Source organism: Excalfactoria chinensis, chromosome 8 (assembly GCF_039878825.1).
Source record: "Excalfactoria chinensis isolate bCotChi1 chromosome 8, bCotChi1.hap2, whole genome shotgun sequence".
Classification (NCBI taxonomy): Eukaryota; Metazoa; Chordata; class Aves; order Galliformes; family Phasianidae; genus Excalfactoria; species Excalfactoria chinensis.
In genome coordinates, this window is record NC_092832.1 from 3,024,255 (window position 1) to 3,043,379 (window position 19,125).

A 19,125-nucleotide genomic window follows, 5' to 3' on the forward strand; every position below is an offset into this window, starting at 1 on the left:
GAAACAGGACTGATACAGATGTACTTCCTGACTCGGTGATACAATGCTCTGGGCTAATGCTACCCTTCTTCAGCAGAGATTAGCATTTACTTTTCCCTGAAAAGCAAATCCTTTGTGACCTAGGAATGAAAATGCTGTAAACTGGTTTCTATATTTAGGCCTAATCACAAGTAAAGGCATTTAGAAGGAGCAGTCCCAATACATCCTGCTAGACTGTGATGGGCAGCAAGTTTCTTGCTGTTCCCCATTCAAAGGGAGTGGCAGCACATTCTCTTTTTCCTCCTTTCTATGACAACACCTCCTTAGTCCTCATCTCTGTCCTGATCCCAGATTTCTGCCACTGCGATTCCATGGATTGAAAGTAACAAAAAAATTACATTAGAGTATTTGTGTGCACTCATTATGGGACAGAGAAGAAAGACACAATCTGCAAAGCCAGGTTAGACCCACTCCTGTATCCTCTATTGATGTGAAAACTTTCACTTTGAAACAAAAACAAAAACAAACCACTTTTCTAACCTCTCACAATTCAGTTAAGTCTTAATGGGTGTTAACTACAAACACAAGATTATATTTTCCTAAAATGTCATTATCTGGAAGTCATTCTCACAGTGGGGACCGTGAGGAAGAAAATACTTTAGCCTGTCAGCTCTCCTGCCTTACATGCCAAACATCTCTCTCCTCTATAGATACTACCTTTGCAACTCACCCTTGCCTACCATAAGGTCACAGTTTGTTTCTAGTCCGCAATACTGGGCACTATGCACAGCACTGTCTGCCTTTGTCTGACAAATGGCATGAAGCTGGAGTCCACTCTCTTCATGTTGCCAGCTGTCCTAGATTTTCTGTATCTCACAGGATAATTAACGCATCTGCAGGTGCTTGTCTACTTGTCTGCCACAGGACCTAGTGGAGAGGGGTATGTGAGGCAGCTTGTAATGTTTTTGTTGAGACGTTCCCTTAGATTGCTTTTAGTAGCAATGTGTTTGTTTTCCAGAGGAGAATTGGTTGCAGAAACAACACCAAGCAAAAAGGCTTTTCTGCAGCAGGGTTCTATTTACCATGTTCATTCAGAGAAAGTTATATGGGAGGAGAGAGGAAGTAGTTAAATCTTTGTTTACCACGATGGAAACCAGAACTCCCTCAGTTTACATAAATAAGAGAGAAAATGGCTCAGTGGTGTGAGCACATGGCTGTGACTAAGGAGAGCTGGGTTCTGTTCTCTGCTTGAATGTGCAGAACGCTCCAGAGCTCTCCTCCCCTCAGTGTGAGATTCAACTTGTTAACATGAGGTGTATGCCAAATCGCTGGTTAACAGAGACAGGATCTTCCCAATGACAGATTTGTCCATCAGCATCAGATAGACTGGAAAGCCGTGCAAGCAGTACTGGCCTCACTTCCCTGATTACTAGGCAGCGGTAAGAACCAGTTGGACTAAGCAGCTGAAGTAAAATGAGATGAATGTAAGTCTGCTTTCTGGGCTTCCTGAACAGGCAATGAAGCTAACTAGTCCTTCCCTATCTGACTGTGGGGGATGGAAAGGATTCGTGTGCTAATTATTACAACATGCTCTGATGCTGAAATGCTGGAGGCCATACAGTCCTGACTGTTAGCAGATCTGTCTACTCAAGAAGGCAATCAAGGAAATGAGTGTACTGATTCCTAAATCCTTATGGTTTGGTACATGTACCTGTACTCCCTGTTACATGGCTGGTTCAGATCACCAGAATGATGTGCTCACACATCTTCTGTGAGACACTATTTCTATTTTGCATAGAGAATGAAGTCTGCTGGGGATGACAGGACAAAACTGCCTGTGTTGAAGAAGCCTAGAAGAAATAATCGGTTACTAAACTCAGCTACGTTAGGGAACAGGCAGGGTTTGCTCTGCCCACTGAATCATAATTACTGCATGCTGTGAACTAAAGGTTGTTTCAGGCATCATTTTGGAGACCTGCAAAGATTAAGGACAGAAAGATGGGGACTGAATCCTACCTGAGCAGTGAAAAAACTTATTGGAGGGTGAGAAAGTGCTTCCTTGCTCAGAGTCACTCCACCCTGGCATCCAGCAAGGTAGGTGGGTCATACAGCCTAATCCCAGAGTAGGGGGCAAGTCTGATAGCACCCAAAGAGAAGTCTTTCCAATGGCCGGTTTTGCCTTTGATAACTGGTCAGAGTTGCCTCTCTCACCAAATCAAGGCAGCCCCAAAATGGTTCCTCTGGGAACATAAACGTTTTACTGAATCACTTAGTTTCTCTTGACTGCTGCTTCAGACTCTCTGCTGCTGGATCCCAGTGGGGATTTTGTTGATGGGGGTTTATTGACTTCTTGTTACCTTGAAGTTACTGCAGTGGCAAGAATCACAGGTAACTCCTGGAGTCTGTTTATTTTATGGGTTGTGTTTTTAAGAGTTTACAACGGTACCCTAATTTCAGGAGAAGCCACTTGTTTATTTAGCAATGCACACATGCACTGATCCATAAATAAAACCAGCATGCCACCTAGAATCTTCACTTTGGTCCTCAGTAGAGGCTTTTGAGATTTATACTATGGGGGCTACAGAAAGGGCAGACTTGATGGTACTGACAACTGGTCTCACAGTCGTCTCATAGACCTGCACTTGAGCTGGAATTCATCTAACCTCATTCTAAGATGGACTTGTCGGTACCTAAGAGGCCTACGAGCTCCTGGTAAGGTTCAATGCATGGGATAATCATGAGGAGGGTTTCTGACAGGAACTGATCTCTTCTCAGTGACTGTAATGGGAAGTTTTGACAATTACCTTAAACTGTCTCTTAGATGTCTGAATTAGGGGGGAAGCCTCTCACCCTTGGTGTGTGCCTGTGATTACTTGCAGCCATGGAGAAGGGAGCCCCAAGTCCATAAGGTCATCTTAGCTGATCCTACGTACCACATCACAAATCCTCACGATTGAGAGGCGTAAGATATGGGCACTGTACTTCAGAGAGACTAGGGTAGCCCTGTGTGGAAGTAAGACATGCCAGGTGTCCCTCAGGAGATCCTGCCACAGCGTGTTGGGATGGAGCCAAGTTCAGCAAATGACATCCAATGCTTATCTAGAAATATTCTTGGCAAACCCTGCTGGACTATTTATTTGTGCGGTGGAGGAGCCAGATTACACAACAGTCATCATCCTTCTGCAGCTGATGATCCATTAAAAGCTGACAAGCCACATATATTTCAAGGACCACAGGTCACCCTAACAAATACAACATGTTCAACATGTATGCATATTCAACATGTATACATATTCAACATGTATGCAACACATCTGTAAACTGTGTGCACACACACATACGTATCTTCCTACCTCCACTTAATCACTTAAGGGCTTCCAAATCTGGTCTCCCAGATAATTCTGTAAGCTTAGTCTTGCATGAAGCTTAGGTTCCTAGAAGCCAGATCTTCAGAGACCTATAGGAATCCACTGACCAGCAAGTGTCCATTAAGTGCACTTGCAAGATTTCTTCAAATATCTCCAAAAACCTTAATCTTAGGAGCTTGAAAATATCAGGCTGGTTCAAAAATCCTGCAAATTCAACGTTTCTTGAAAGGAGAGACATGGAAGAGAGATGCTCCACTGATTTTCTGGCTTTATTTTTGCTGCAGGTGTACACCAGGTTGTACTAATGCTTCAGCATGATCAGAAGCTGTATATGTTTATGAGCACAATATTCAGCCTGAGTCCTCTCTTTGCAGAACATACCAGGTTGGCCCAGTAAGCAGGCTAACCACAGACACGCTGTTTCAATCTGCTCTGAGCACAAACAGAGTAAGTTATGTCTGCCTGCAAAACACTCCGTAGTTCCTGTAGTGGCCTAATTCGTGGAGGTGTTAATCACTCACAGCTCCCACTTACAGAGAACTGTGATGCAGCCCAGATCACTTTTCTGTACCTCAGTTTCCTCATCCAAGTCACAATGACAACATATGCTTCAAGGTCTAGGGATGTACAGTGTCATCCAAATATTGTTATTTATGGTGATGATGAGAATGTGAGCTTTGTACAAAGGTCTGGGAATGCCTACTTGGCATCAACTGAAAAAGATGGGTATTAACACCCATATTTGAAATACAGTGCATTGTTATTGCTCCCAGATAAACGGAATTACCTCCTCTTAAAATCAAAGGTAATCCATTTTATTTCAATGAGATGCGGCGATGTCCACAGAGAACAAATCACTTCTGACAAGTGGAGGAGGAATGCCTTGGCAAGTTAGAAGAAACATCAAAGGAAGAGAAGAAGAATGGGATGCAAGACAACTGCATTTAGTCAGATGTAACAGTCAAGTTCCTCTGGACAGGCCTACTGTCTGATATGTCATCCTAAACACTCTGGAGACCTGGATAAAGAGAATGGAAAACAAACAAGAAAACGGTATAAAGGTGCTCAGAGCACTTTGAAGTGGAACTGATAAATCTTTTATCAGTTGCCACTATGTCAACCGATTATAGTAGTATGATAACATTCCTCACTGTTGTGCTCCAGTACCACGACTGTCTTTTAATGGGCGTTTCAATACCCACGCCCACACTCTTGGCTGGTTTCAACAGGCACAGCTCCTCAGGTCACACTGCACTTCTGCTTATCATTATCAATGATAAATCAGAAGTTACTAAATCAGTTATAAGGATGTGCTTTCATTCCTACAGCAACTGAGGAGAGAAGATACTCTCTTACTTCAAGCCAGTTCACTCTGAGGTGGTCTGAATTGCTCTGGAGATGCCAATTTTCCTGCCTGTCAAAGAGCCCAAGGTGGCTTTTCCCTAGGCCAGGCACAGCGAAGATGCCTGAACTGATGCAATACATCTGAAGACAAACAGCTCGTGCAAATACTTCTTGACAGCACGGTTCTTGAAATTACTTTCCTCTGGAAACTGCTGACTTGTTTCACTAAATTCGGGTCCAGGAAATGTATGGAATTTATTATTTTGTAGGAAACTAATGCTTCACCTTAACTATTACAACACTATATCATGTAATAATTAAAATATCATCTCACATAGCCTTTAAGTTTAGATTATATAAATATCCAAACATGGAAGTCAAACTAACAATTTTGATATGATCATTTCTGAAACAAAATGTTTTAAAATATCCATTCAGCAACATGTTTTGAAATATCGGCTCTCCCAATCTGTAATGTCTGAGTTGCTTTCTGAACATGAATAGCCTGAGCTGCGATGGTTGCAGGAGCTGCACAGTTGGGGCTGCTGTTCAGATTGCTGTTACAATTGGTTCTGTATTTTTATTTGGTTCCAGTAGCACATAGGAGCTACTACCAGGGCTAAGGGACCTCTTTGGCAAGGAATCTCTTGTTCCTTATGTTACATTCCTCATTCATACATTAAATGACACCAGCCTTCACTCGTGTAGAAAATAAGCATCAGACCTGATAATGGACAACCAGACATTATGAAGAGCTTTGGCAGTGGCACGGCAGAGGTGAGCTCTAGCTAAGAGACTGCTTGAGTACTGTTTGCCTGGGAGTAATACCTGATTGAAGGACTAATTTGTTAATCCATTAATTACCTGTCAATGGTAAATGACGGTTCAAGCTTGCAGGATCCTGAATTGTTCTGTGAAACAGCTAGGGTACTGATATTGAATTAAATTCCACTGGCAAAGTGATAAGCTAAAGATTTAAATGCATGTTTGAAATAATCTGGAAGCTGAGGCAGAGCAACTGAGTTCTTATTCAGTCTTTGAACACCAAAGAGCAACTGATGCATGGATGGTTTCTAAGCAAGATCCTCTGTTTGAAATTTGTGATTCATTATTATTATTATTACATTCTACAGTAAAGTCCAGAGAGGCCAGAACTTTTAAAGCAAGAATGGCCCTTACCCAAATTCATGAACTTTTATAAGAGTGTAGCACTGCCTACGGTGGTTAACTGTGACTTTCTGAATTAAAATATACTTGGAAAAGGAGGAAAACAAAATATTATTCTGTCATAAGCAATCCCATGCATCTGTGCCCCTGGGGGGCTTGTGTTTCTTTACTCTTGAGGTTCATTATGTCACCAGAAAAGCTTTAATATTTTACTGTGGAAGCAACATAGCCATGAAACATTAATTTTCAGGAATGTGGTAACCATGAAATATGCGTTTTTCTACTAAATTAAGACTTGACTTGGCTCCATTCTCTATTAGCTATTAACATAGTTAAAATAACTAATTTTCATTACACGTTTACACACATATAGTCTAGAAATTAAAATAAGAAAGATATACAAAATACAGAAAGAACCTTTTTACTTTGAAAAGTCTATTTCACTGATAGTGATACCAGACATTTATATTCTACCTTTCGTTCTAACCACTTCTCATGAGGTAGTCCTCATGAAAAGTCCACCTTGGGACAGCACCTCTCCAGTGTGTAAGTGAAGAGCTGATGTACTCTATACAGTAACAGCTGGCAGCTACAACTTAAGAGTCGTATAAGATTATTTACCTCCCTATTTCCACAGTGCTGTTCTCTTGCCATTGAAGTGACCAACATCATTCAGATAAGCCTGGCACAGACATGAGGATTTCCAGTAGTCCCCAGGTATTCTGCGCCATGACAGAAGTTTCTGGCTGGAAGAAAAAATGATTTAGAACTAATTAATTTGTAATGCATGCCTAGATCTTTTAAGTATTTGTCTTATTGCTAATGAGTGTAGCTAACTATGGGACTGATGGCTCTTTCCTGTACAACAAATGTATGGTTTTCCTTCGAATTTCTGCACATGTTCACTCAATCATAGCACCAGCTTTTAATTGGTGCTAAAATGGAATGAAAGAATTCTAGTAGTTGAATGGGAATTAAAAGCCCTTATTCCAAGGGACAATTCCGGAACAGAAATTTTCACCAAGTGTTTTTAGCACTGCATGCTACATTTACAGTCATTACCAGCTGATTCAAACAGAAGAATTAACCAAGACATTCCAGACGCATTTGTGTCATGGGAACCATAGGTTCCTATGTTACATGACATGACAGGATATTCACCAAATCACCAGAGCTGTTTTCCTTAATGCTACAATTAGTAACGGCACATTAAAAAAGAAACAATTACTGGGTAAGATTTGATGGCAGGAAGCCCTATGCCATAAATTGGGAGTTCTCAACATGTGCTATCACATTGCCAGAGAAGATGGGCTACGAAATTAAAACAAAACTGGAGATTTGTTATCAAAGGATGTCAAAGAGAACTAAAACCCAACTGAGAAGTTCCCCGATCTTGTTATCGTTGGGCTTCTATGCGAGTTAATCTAACACAGATGACAATATTTGACAAAGACAATTGTGCATACAGCCATGTGGAGGATGTTTCATAGAACCTTTTCCATCTGAACACGGACATCTGTCATAAGGCAACTCTCCTAAAAGCCCACTGAGTTGTTCCAGAACAGCAGGTGAATATAACAAGACAAAAATCCTGAACGAGTCGGAGCGGTCCATTCTTACATTTCGAACAAGCCGTATCTCATTTACATTTTTTGCTGCATTATAATAACAAATATTTAAAATGCAAATTATTTTAATTCAAAGGAAACGTTTGATTCCATCCACATTTCTCGTTAGGACTACGACTGTTCTTTGTTTACAGAGAATTTCAAAACTGCCTCCTCTCAAAGTGCTTTCTGTGTCTGTATGAAAGGGACAAGAAGCTCAACGTGTAATTTCTGTGAGCTCTAAGTAGCCGGTATGTGTGTTAGTATTGTCAAATCCAGGCTTATACAGCTGCTTCTTGAATATAAATCATAGATGCTTTAGGGTTACTAACACCCTCTGCAGTAGTTAGTACAGTTGTTAATTAATACAATACTGTATTAGTTCTTCTTGCAGTCTTACGATTAACACCCCATGAAATCCCATTAGCTCTGCATATGGTTCCAGATTTGCTCTGAATGTGGGAAAGAAAGAAATTTACAGTGGTATGAATAATAAAGAGATGCTTTCAAGTGGTTTCCACTGTGAACATTTTGAAGAAACATTTTCCAGAAAGTGGATTGTGGGGCAATCTTTTCACAGATTTTCAATGCAAACATGCTTATATGTCATATAATCTTTTCCCTGGAGCATGAATATCCTTATGCACCACTACTGTTTTACAGCAGAAACATAAGCAAAGTAGGTTAGATGTTCCAGAAGTTATCTGAATATTCAGCTTCAGTGATCTGACAGATTCTTCTTAACTTCCAGGAAAATATAGATGCCACAGTGAAAATAGGGCTTATTTGTTAACCCCTCATACAGAGCGCCCTAAAACATATAAGCCACTATAGAAACTTCAGACCTAATTATTTTCTACTTAGTTGAGTTTTATCATAATATTGGCTCTTGAATGAAAGAGAAACCTGACAAGGAGCAGTCAGAAAGTCTTTTAAAAATGGTGATGCAGGCAGGATTTAGAAGCAGACTATTGCCTGGAGAGGCTGGCTCAATTGTAATTCTCTCTTGATCCTTCAGAAGTTGCTGCCTTAGAACTACAGCGGTAGCAGTACGTAGCTAGTAGTATTCTAGCAGGTGCTTTTCTTCCCCTTTGTCCTCCCCAGCTCTGTCATTCATCTGTAGTCCAGCCTCCACCGCCATCAGGAATGGGCAGGACGTTTTTGCATGGCCAACATCCAGACAGGGACACACTGCTCAGGGAATCCCTCCTGCCTCTCCTCTTGCAGGATGATGAGTCCACTCATTTCAATGAGGCTGCGGAGGATGTTCAGGTCTCGGATCACACTACTGTCCAGACAATCCAGGATACAGCCTTCCCTGGCTACATTGTCCTTGAGAATGATAACACCATTATCCTTCAAGCCTTTCTGGCACCGGATGAGAAATTTCAGGAGATCTTTATCTGTCAGATATCCTACAGGTGAAAAGATGGAAGACAGATCACTATTAACCACACACACAGACTTCCTCTGAACATATCATAACGGTGCCTTGATTTGATTCTCCACAGGCCTCTCATTGCTGGAATAGTTATAGATCTGCCAGACTTCAGAACAAAAACCTGAGCAAATCAATAAGATCAACGGTTACAAACTCAAATTGATATTTATGATCCATACTAGCAGCAGCAACAGATGTAGACAGAAGTCAATGGGGATAGCAGAGAAAATAGTGGGTGCTGAAGGGTTCTTTAATATGGTGGTTAGAGTCATAATAAGAATCACTGGCAGGAAGCTGGAACCAAACAAATTCAAACTGGAAATAAGAGACAACTGTTTTAACAGCGTAAGAAGCTACCAATAGGAAACTAGCAACGCAAGCGGTGGATTTACCACCTCTTGAAGTCCTCAAACCTAGTGTGGCTGACTTTCTCAAGATAATGTTTTAATTGAACACAAACCATTCAGTACAAGGGTAAAACAATGGCAAGTGATACAGAATAGGTCAAATTTGATAACCTACAGTAACTTCTGGCTTTTTATGCTACAAATTTCTATATGCAGCCATGGATTACAACCAAACTGCCAAATAAACTCTCTATATTACTCCATACTATTCTGATTTCTGCATCTAACATATTTAAATACAGTAAATTTTAATATGTTATTGAGATTGTGTTTTGTACCCTTCCTTCTCAAAGACCAATAATACCGTTAACATCAGAAGAGGGGGGCTCAGAGAAGAGCCAAGTGAGAACTCTCACATATGAAAGCTATTTAAAATGAATTAACAAGGGCAGGTGGTCAAAAACGGAATGAAAAACTCCAAAAAGTTGCTTCTAATTTCTAGTCAAAATATTTAGTTTTCTTCATGGTAGACCTAAACTTTTATAAATGCAAGCTGTCATTTCAAAACCACATTTTGATGTAGCTTGTCAGTTGGTTTTGTTTTATTTTAACTACTTCCCTCTCACTAACGAAAAAGACTCAGAACCAAAAAACTGAATACCTTCCAAATTTGCAATTTCAGTTTGCAATTTAAACTTCCATTTTTACTCCTTTAAAAAGAAAGAACCTGAGCTGAATTCATTATGTATATGTAAGACAAATCAAGATTGCATGGACTAGATTCTTTGAAGCATTTTGCTGCTCTTAACCTAGTTTTTAGCCCAGTTTCCCCCTCCATAAATGAGATGATCTTCCTTGCGTTGCTAACTGCTCCATTCCACCAAAAAGCATTGAGCTTGTTGGCATTTTTATCCAAATTCAAGGTAGTGGTAGAAACTTGGTTGATACTTAAGACCACTATCTGGTCATGCAATTGATGGCTGAAAGGTGGAAGGAGATCCAGATTTGCTAGCCAAAAGGCATGTGCTGCTTTTGTCATTGATAACACACAAGTAATAAGCACAGCTCCAGACACGTCTTCATTAATTCTGTCTCGTGTTGCCATGGGTTCATGCGATGAGGTGGGAGCAATGGTTGGCTATTCAAAAAGAACCAAAGTACAAAGGAAAATGATACTGTTCTGAAGCAACTTACTTGTATAGCTGTAGAGGAATTGCCTATTCTAAAACCAATCTCATTACTTTTTAAGACTACATAGAAAGTGAGAGCTCTTAAGATCTCCTGTAGTAATCTTTCTGCCTTAGAATAATGAGTCCTGCCCACTGGAACTGCACAAAGGACATTTTGCAGCAGTAGAGGTTTTTAAAAAACAGCGTGGAAAAATATCTATTAAAAATGGTATTTCTGACTGATTGAGACAGGAGAATGAAAAGTTGACTTTCCAGATCACCTTCAATTCGCTTCTCCTGTAGCTGTATGAATATTCTGTTCACTTACAGCCTTACAACGCTTTTCATGCAAGGATCACTGCACACTTTACAGAAGTAATTAATTCTCATACCACTGCTTTAGGGGGGGGTGGGGAGGGAAATGGAACAAAGAAAAGAACCCACATTGTCTAATTGCCTGTCTGCTGCTCTTACTGCTGCAGTGCATTCACTGGAGTGACTGCAGGAGAGGAAGCAGATATTTGTTATTTCTGGAGGAGCTGCTTTGGGACACAGCAAAGCGAACCTGTTTGATAAGCATTAGTGCATGTAAGAGACACAGCCATCTGCAGATAGGTTTTGGTGATTTCACCATGGTTTTTTTTTTCACAGCTTGCTTCCTAAAACATTCCCAAGTATCAATAAATGATTACTGGATTCAGAAATGCACCTGGGAGCATCAGTATGAAGGAGGGACATCCACTGGCAGAGGCTAAGAAAGGACTAAAGGGATATCCCGGAAGGGGCACTTGGCCTAATGGGTTCTGTGTGTGACGGGTATATGTCATGCTATGGAAACTATCCTTAAATGTAGGTACTGTCAATCTGGTAAGCAAAAAACTCTACCACTCATTCTGTATCCAAATGCTGGGGCTGCCCTATCTGCAAAGGGGCACAGTTGTCTCAAAAGCACTCTTTCTCCTTGTGAGACTGTGTGGCTGGCTGGAATACCTGATAGCTCATGAAAAACATGGGCAAAGGTGTGTCCAAAACTGGCCAATATTCAAGAGGCCAAGAATGAGGGTCATACAATTCTCTCATATGCTTTTTTTTCTGGTAGCCAAGCTTGATCCTCACATATTGGTACTGCCACAGTGTTACAGTCTTTCTCCCACCACATGCCAGATGCAGAGGTGTTGACAGATCACTGCACACAGACGGTCAACCAATCCTATCTGTCTGCAATATTGGTAGCTATGAGGGAGGGAGGATTCCTGCTCAATATATAAGACCCACATATATGACCTACTGCCCAGTTGCCCCATAGCATGCAAGCTGCTCCTGGTACATGTACTTTCCTTCAGAACATGGCCTTAAAAAAAAAAAAGTAAGCTGATCTGTACCCACTGTGCACGTGGCTGGGAGAACTCTCAGCAGTCCACTGCAGGACCTTCTTTTCCCCCCAGGCTGACAGGGAAATGTGACAAATTTGAGAAGATATGGACTGTGGGGACTGCCTGACTCCACAGTAAAGCTACAGTACTGCAGGAGTGTTTTGTTTTCTACTTGTTTGTCCTGGCTGCTGTGGGATCAGGCACTGGAACTGAATGAAGGCAGCACTTTGTGCTTCCAGCACTTGTCAGTCTTGGCCTGGCGTCATCAAAAACTTGAGAATCTCTTTTTACATCTGCACCATCCTTTTAATAGTCATTTCAGCACAGGCTGCGTAGTTCTGAGGCGCTGGGCTGGATGAACAGTGCTGAACTAACCTGAAACCCACTGAATCCAGATGACATCATATCTTTGTGGGGCTGGAGTGAATTCCTGGAGGCTTTTGCAATAATACATTTCTACTCTGTCCTCCTCGCCCTGCAGGTAGTTCGGGACCTCAGCCAGGAAATTTTCCATCATATCCACCAGTTCCACACTCTTGAAAATTGGTAACAGGACATGCTTGCTGATCCGACCTATCCCAGAGCCACAGTCCAGGGCGCGGTTGGTGCCAGCTTTCCCCACCCCCTGTGAAACACAAGAAAATCATTTGAAATCTGAAAAATACTCCCTGAAAGATCACAGCAACTGTGTTACCAGCTATGGCCTTCTGTCCACCAAGCCTAGTACCTTGTCTCTTTACTTGGTCAGAGCAGTTACAAGACTGGTGAGAACTTTGGACGCTATCAGTACACCTCTGGATAGCTATTAAGCAGCTATGCTGCACTGCCAGATAATATCTAGATGCATTTTTTCGTCCATAATTACTTTCCCCAGCTGGGAGTGGAATCCAGTGACCTGCAGAACCTCACACCAAGTGTCCAAGCCAGTAAGAGGAGTGAAGACAAACCTCCCCTCGTGCTCCAGCTGGCACACTTTTTCCCACCCCTATGACTTGACACTGTCTGCACCAAGTTCTCCTTCTCAACACCCTGCACCCCAGATCTCCAGTAGACACCACGCATTTGGAGCTGCAAAACACAGTCTAAAAAGTTGATGGGATTTCTTCATTGCAGCCCTGCATTTATTGCTGCTTTTGCTTGATGTAAGAAGAGAGAATATTTCACAAATTCCCAGCTCTCTCAAAACCACTGCTGGTCTTTATAAAGTCCTTACAACTCCATTAGTCATGTATTCATATCTCACAGCCAACTGCACGACTAGGTCAGTCTTATTAAATTCTGAACCAAAACCAAACAAAAGAATAAGCACATACTAACACTACAGAGCACCGAATATCTAAGGTATCCATGGACATATCTGCAGAGACAGCGTCCTTGTGATCTGAGTGCAGTTTTCAGAACAAGTTGTGTTTGAACAAAGATCTTGGAGATTTAGCTGACTTAGGACAACACAAAAGTTTGGCGTGGAGCATATTCAGAATTTCTTCTTTAAACATAGAAACAAGCAAGATGACTGAGTAGATTTTGCCTAACTGCTCTTTTTATTCCTAAATATCATCTCTGGATAGAGATCAGACAAGAAGAATTGTGGCACAAAGGATATGCCTGTGAGAAAATAATGAGTTACTGTAAAAGGATCTTCATAATGAAAGCTGTATTTCACTCCTAAAGCTTCCATTCTAGCTATAAAAAGGCTCTTAAGAGCGTGCTGCTGTTGTGTAAAACTGAAATTATAAGTCTGTACAGGCAGTGGCTGTGGAATTGGAGCTCCCCTGGCCAAAGTTATCTGTTAAACAAATATATTAAAAGTGAATGTAAACAGCTTTTCCCTGTCCCTGGAAGTGAGAGCTGAAGCAAAACCTATGGGCCAAAGCCCCTGCTGCAACTCCACTGCTTTTAAATGAAATAAGTCCAGGAAGAGCCTAGCTCTTTCTGCTTACTGGTAGACCACCCTCCCCCCCCATGTAATGATTAAGCATAAATCACATAACTCACTGCTTTTTTGGCCTTGCTTCAGTGGGTAATTCAGTAAATTATTAAGGTCAAAGGACAGTACTGTCAATGACATGACTATGAATAGCTCAGCTGAACATCTACAGTTACATGGAGTAACAGTAGAAAGAGCACAAGGACCCGAAAGGCTCTCACCAGCCTCTGGAGCTGCTGGTCCCAATTTGTATACCTAGGAAGATTAATCTCCTGATATGTGCAAGAGTCCACAAGCCTTCAACCTTATTGGACTCTGGAGATGACCTGTTTGTAGTTAGCCAGAAAACGTGAGCTATTCTTCATTCACAGGCTGCACTTAGGAGCATGTGGCTTTTACTGAGGACCAGACTAAGCTGTAACAGAGTCCGTGAAAAGGGAAGGAACTTTGTCTCAGACCTTTACGAGGTCAATTTCCATAGTGTTTGATGGCAGGTACATATAGGCCAAAGCTGACGTGATTAGGTAAAACACTTCAAGAGAGCCGCTGGTGAGAAAGCAGGAATTGTTTAGCAAAAAAGCTAGAAAAATTAGCCTAAAAGCCAGATGACTTGTCTGACTTTGATACCAGTGTTTCAGAGAACCTACCATCACAGTACCGTACCAAAAACTGTGAATTCATCACCCATGAGATGAGTCACAGCAAGGACCTGTGATGACACATCTCCATTTGCCATCAAGAAGGAAAGGAAACAACCATGGGAGTTAAGGCTCAATCCCACACTTCACTGACAGGGAGCGAGAGTACCAGGCAGTCAGACAAGAAGCCCTGCAAAGCACCACAGCTCTGTCTGCAATGAAATGTTGACATAATTCCATGTTCAGCTAATATATTTTCAGTTTGGGAGTGCTCAGAGCTTTGACAGGGTATGAACATTTTCTTTGGAAGGCAATCATTTTCCCAAAAGCCTAATTGAGTTGAAAACTGGACTTCTTATTTAAAGAAATAGTGTAAGTGAAAATTTTAAGCCAGAGCAGGCTTCAGAATTTAAGATTGACTGCTTCTCTGCTTACATGCTTCCTGTTGCTCTGAATCACTGTCATTGAGGACATGTACACACCCGTGTGCTCTGCTGTAGAACTCAATAGGGCACTCATGAAAGTTCTTTAGGTATAAAAGGTCTGTGGCATGTTTTTGATGCTGCTACTTCAGGTCTTGGAAAGGAGGAAGGCAATATGGATATGAAGGGAAAACAACGAAATCACAGTTCAATACATAGTTTAAAAAAAAACAGTAATTTTCTTTCTAAATTTATATAAATATCAGGCTTTGAACAAAATCTCTTCCATCTCCCTGACCAAACAGAAGAAAAATCACTTTCCAGAAGCTTTTCATTCAGCAGGTCCCCATTTAGAAGGCTGAACCAAAGGCAAGACAGCGCAGAAAGGAAGACAGGTTTTTGGGGGTAGAAAGGGAGCTGTAAGGACAATACAATCCCCATCTGTACTATTTCACCCACCTATAGATCATGAACCATTAATTCAGGAATATTCTTGTCTTTCTCTTTCCAGAGATTACCTCTGGATTAGGCACTTGAAAACAACGGTGTCTGTAAGGACATCAAAGCTTGAACTGGCATGAATACAGTGCCATAAATATGCAATGGTATAGCTCTGCTGATAACCCTTCAAGTACGACTGCACTGAAGACAACCTATAGCTTGTCTATATAGCACTGCTGGCTCATGTTCTAACTCAAATGTTGCTCTTGGTTCGAGTTCTGCCCACACACACGTAAAACCTCTTAACTTGAGCACAGTGGCACTTTTAACTCAGTTTGACTCACCTGGGCAGGAGACACGCTAATATATATGTGAAGTCCTTAGTTTTCTACTGCCTTTCTGTAATTCCTTCCATGTACCCAGGCAAGATAAACTCTCCCCTGGTAAGGAAATCCGTAGCTCAGTTTACAGTGGTGCTAAAAAACATGTTAAGAAATGCCATACAAGAAGGTATGCAACATCAGTCAAGGAAGGGAAATGTCACTGTGTGGCATTTCCACACCAGCCAAACTAACTGAGGGGTAATTTGAGTGGAACCAGGCAGCTGTTTTTTAAGGAGCACTACTTTTGCCAGAGGAAAAAAAAAAAGGGTTTTGGAAGAAAAAAAAAACCTGTGATATCAAAACCTCAAATCTAGAGAGCAATTTTAGCCAAGAAACATGGGAAAGAATGTTGAAAATGTCAAGATATTTCTTTTTGACTGCATTCGAGGAAAGAAAATAACTTGTCAACTTCTCATTTCTAAACAGCATTTTTCAGCTTGGAACTGACATTATCTTAAGAAAACAGGAAAAAAAGATCAGAGGGCGAAACAATCAAAAACCTCAATTCAATATGTTCGGTTGATCTGAGACTAATTTTCTTTTCTGATTTTGTTAAGCTGTGTTTACAAGCATAGCTTACATTTGGGTCAACAAATTGTTTTCTTCTACTTTGATTGCCTTATTGGTAAAAAAAATAATCTTCAGATATGTAAACCTGGGAAGATGTGTCTCAGATTAGGTGTACAACAAGGTCACTACTACAGAAAGCCTGTAAATATCTGATCAAGTCAGATTCAAACTGCAGTAGCAAGGAAGGGAAATAAACCATAAGTAATGCAACTAATTGATTGGATCTTGAGAGAGGACATGCTCTAATAAACTAAATCAGAATTAGCAAAACACGCAGATTCCTTTCTCTCTTATTTTTTTCCTTGTTTGATCTTGGCCATTCAGAATATCCCTTCTATCCCTGGCTAGTAATAGGAGCAGAAGCTCTGCTCTGGAGTATTTTGTATCTGTCATCACACCTGATGCATTGGGTATGATTTCTCTTTGGCATGTGAAACTCTGCTACAGACTGCACTTCTTTCCTTTTTGGGTCTTGGAGATGAGAAAGCTTAACTGTGTGATATAAACTCGCTGTTCAGGAAACTGAATCTGTATGATGTCTAGGAAGTGTGAAATCTTTCCCTGAGGACAGGCTTGTCCACCACGTGAATTCCAAATATCCTTAAAATAAGACATGTCAAATGTAAGGGATATGCCTGGGGCTGGCTCTAAGTTTACAAGTTACGTTTAGTTTTTACTGAAAGTACCACTTTACTATCGTTCATCTTCTGAATTTCCTTTCTGTTTTCTTATTTTGTAAACAACTGAATACAGTGAGGCTTTGAAATGCAGTGAAGCCGCTTTACAAAAATCCCACAGACTCAGTGAGGCCTTAAAATGCTGTGAAGCCATTAATACAAAAGACTGTTAATAGAAATAAAGTAGCTGTTCACTTAGGTAACTGTGTGTTGCTGGCACGCTGTCCCAAGAGTCTGTCACATGCAGTGAACTTTGCCATCAGTTGCTCTTTGCTGCTAGACAGGATTTCTATCTGTTCTTAAACCACACTTATTTTTCATCCAAATCCATTTAAACTGCGCCCAACGTCTCATTAACTTATTGAGCTTTTTTCCACAATAGGTCATTAAGGCTAAAAAAAAAAAGTCATCTAGTTAAGCAGAATTTGTACATTTGAGTAGAAAATGAAAGCTGTAGGGTAGCGTTATGTAGAACTTGTAATTTTGTGAGTAGGAAAACTGATGAAATTCAGTTCCCTGTAACTTTGTGGGTTCCTCAGCATCTAATATACTTGTTGAGCTAATTTAGCAGGCTTCTCATCCCCACAGGAAGGGAAAGAGGCAGTTGGAAAATCATTCGGCCAAACTTTAAAATAAATTAGATTCCTAACAACACATTTAGGCATCAATGGGTTTTTCAGAAACCCAAAAGCCAAAGTGAAACTGCTATTTTAATCGCTGCTAAAATCCCACTTTGCATCTCAAGTCAAAGCAAACCTTTGAAGATCCTTACAGACCTTTAGATCTGCCTTCAAAGGTCAACAGTAATACTGCAGTGATCAGGAAATCATATTTTTACACATATTTTTATTTATTCTGCACGCTGCTAACAATGAGAGGGGAAGGAGGATTGGATTTTCTTGCAGCATTCTCATTAAAAAGGACATTTATAAACAGACAAAACAGGATCTTGGCATCTTGTCTCAGCCACTGTCCCAAACAGAATGCAGGAATTTGCACAGAAGTATTTCCCACTGAAAACTAGCAAGGATTTTATCATGAAAAGTCTCAGTCCCACAGTGCAAATTAATCTCCCACCCAAGCTAAGATTGTGCTATCCTTGCACAATTCTCTTTGCAGCTTCAGAGTGTAAGAAAAGGATGCAAAACATGTGAACAACACCACACAGCCAAGCAAAACGTGCATTCATGATGATGCGAGAGCTGGCAGAACACATGTAAATAGTATATTCCTGGGCCCTATCACAGTCAATTACATCATGAGCTTCACGCATATGAAATATGACATGCAGTGCCATTTAAAATACACGTGACTGGGCACGCTGCGTGTCATTTATGACACATCACCGCTATCTCTTGCCGAAGATGGGATTAAATGACTCACCCCAACAAACTTCCTGAGAAACTCCCTGGAGGATTCAATGTCTATATTGGAGAGCTCAATGTAGTCTCCCATCATGCCCTCTTCTGTGGCTGGTACCTCCTGGTAGAAGTGTTTGGCCCTGGCGTAGAACTGCATCTCCCCATTGATAACTTGGCTTGTTAAGGCGTAAAGTTTCACTGCAAGCAGACAAATCATTATTTTCCTGTTAATGACACATTTCTGGGTTAGTTTATTGTTCTGGAGGCATGGTGATGAAAATCAGTGAATCGAAGCTGAGGTTTGAAATTAACAAACCTCTGCTTCCAAAGCTGAGGTGGAAGGAAAGGTGTTAGATTTAATCCTGCAAGGCTCTGAAGGGGCACAGCACCCCGGAGTATACTCTGTGCCTGCCACACTCAGAACTCATTTGTCATTACCCAGAACGCTTTCACATCAGTGCAAAATCATTCCAGGTTTGAAGATGAACATTAATACCAAAGAGAGCAGTGGGATTAGTTTACCCGCAGAAAAGCTGTGGGCAGTGTTTATTGCTGTTCGCAGTCACCACTTCCGCTGTCACAAACCTAACAGCTCCTTACAGCCTGCAGATTGCCATATATGCTTTCTAGCCATCAACAGCTGCACAGAGAGCGCACCAAGAGGAGTCTGAATGAATGAGGCACTCGCTTTGGTTTATTTTTAGTGACACTGTAAAGTCTGGGGCACTGTAAGTAAGTTGAACCAAGGAGCAGATGGCAATCTCAGGCCTAAGTGGCTGTACAGTGGGGAGACCATTTAGAAACAGTCCTAACTATTCTTCTGTCACGGGTCAAAATAATCAGTGGGTGTCATATCTGAAAGCTCCTGAGTGCCAGGGGTTGGGTCTTTCCTTTCATCGCTCTGCTGTTTT

At 41.1% G+C, this 19,125-nt stretch overlaps 1 protein-coding gene across 4 annotated transcripts in view; it reads right to left on the bottom strand.

Moving 5' to 3' along the window:
* Positions 1-6,042: 6,042 nt before the first annotated feature.
* NTMT2 (N-terminal Xaa-Pro-Lys N-methyltransferase 2) overlaps positions 6,043-19,125 on the bottom strand; it is a 31,750-nt gene continuing 18,667 nt past the window's right edge. For 2 of the 4 annotated variants that reach the window (XM_072343140.1, XM_072343138.1), the window contains exons 2-4: positions 18,237-18,412; positions 12,171-12,420; positions 8,473-8,880 (exon numbers count right to left, since the gene is read on the bottom strand). In XM_072343140.1, the coding sequence (XP_072199241.1) occupies positions 8,606-8,880; positions 12,171-12,420; positions 18,237-18,371 (660 nt within the window). In that variant the 5' untranslated portion in view covers positions 18,372-18,412 and the 3' untranslated portion in view covers positions 8,473-8,605. Of the gene's footprint in view, positions 8,881-12,170; positions 12,421-18,236; positions 18,413-19,125 lie in introns of all 4 variants that reach the window. The other 2 variants (XM_072343139.1, XM_072343137.1) reach the window with 2 other exon arrangements.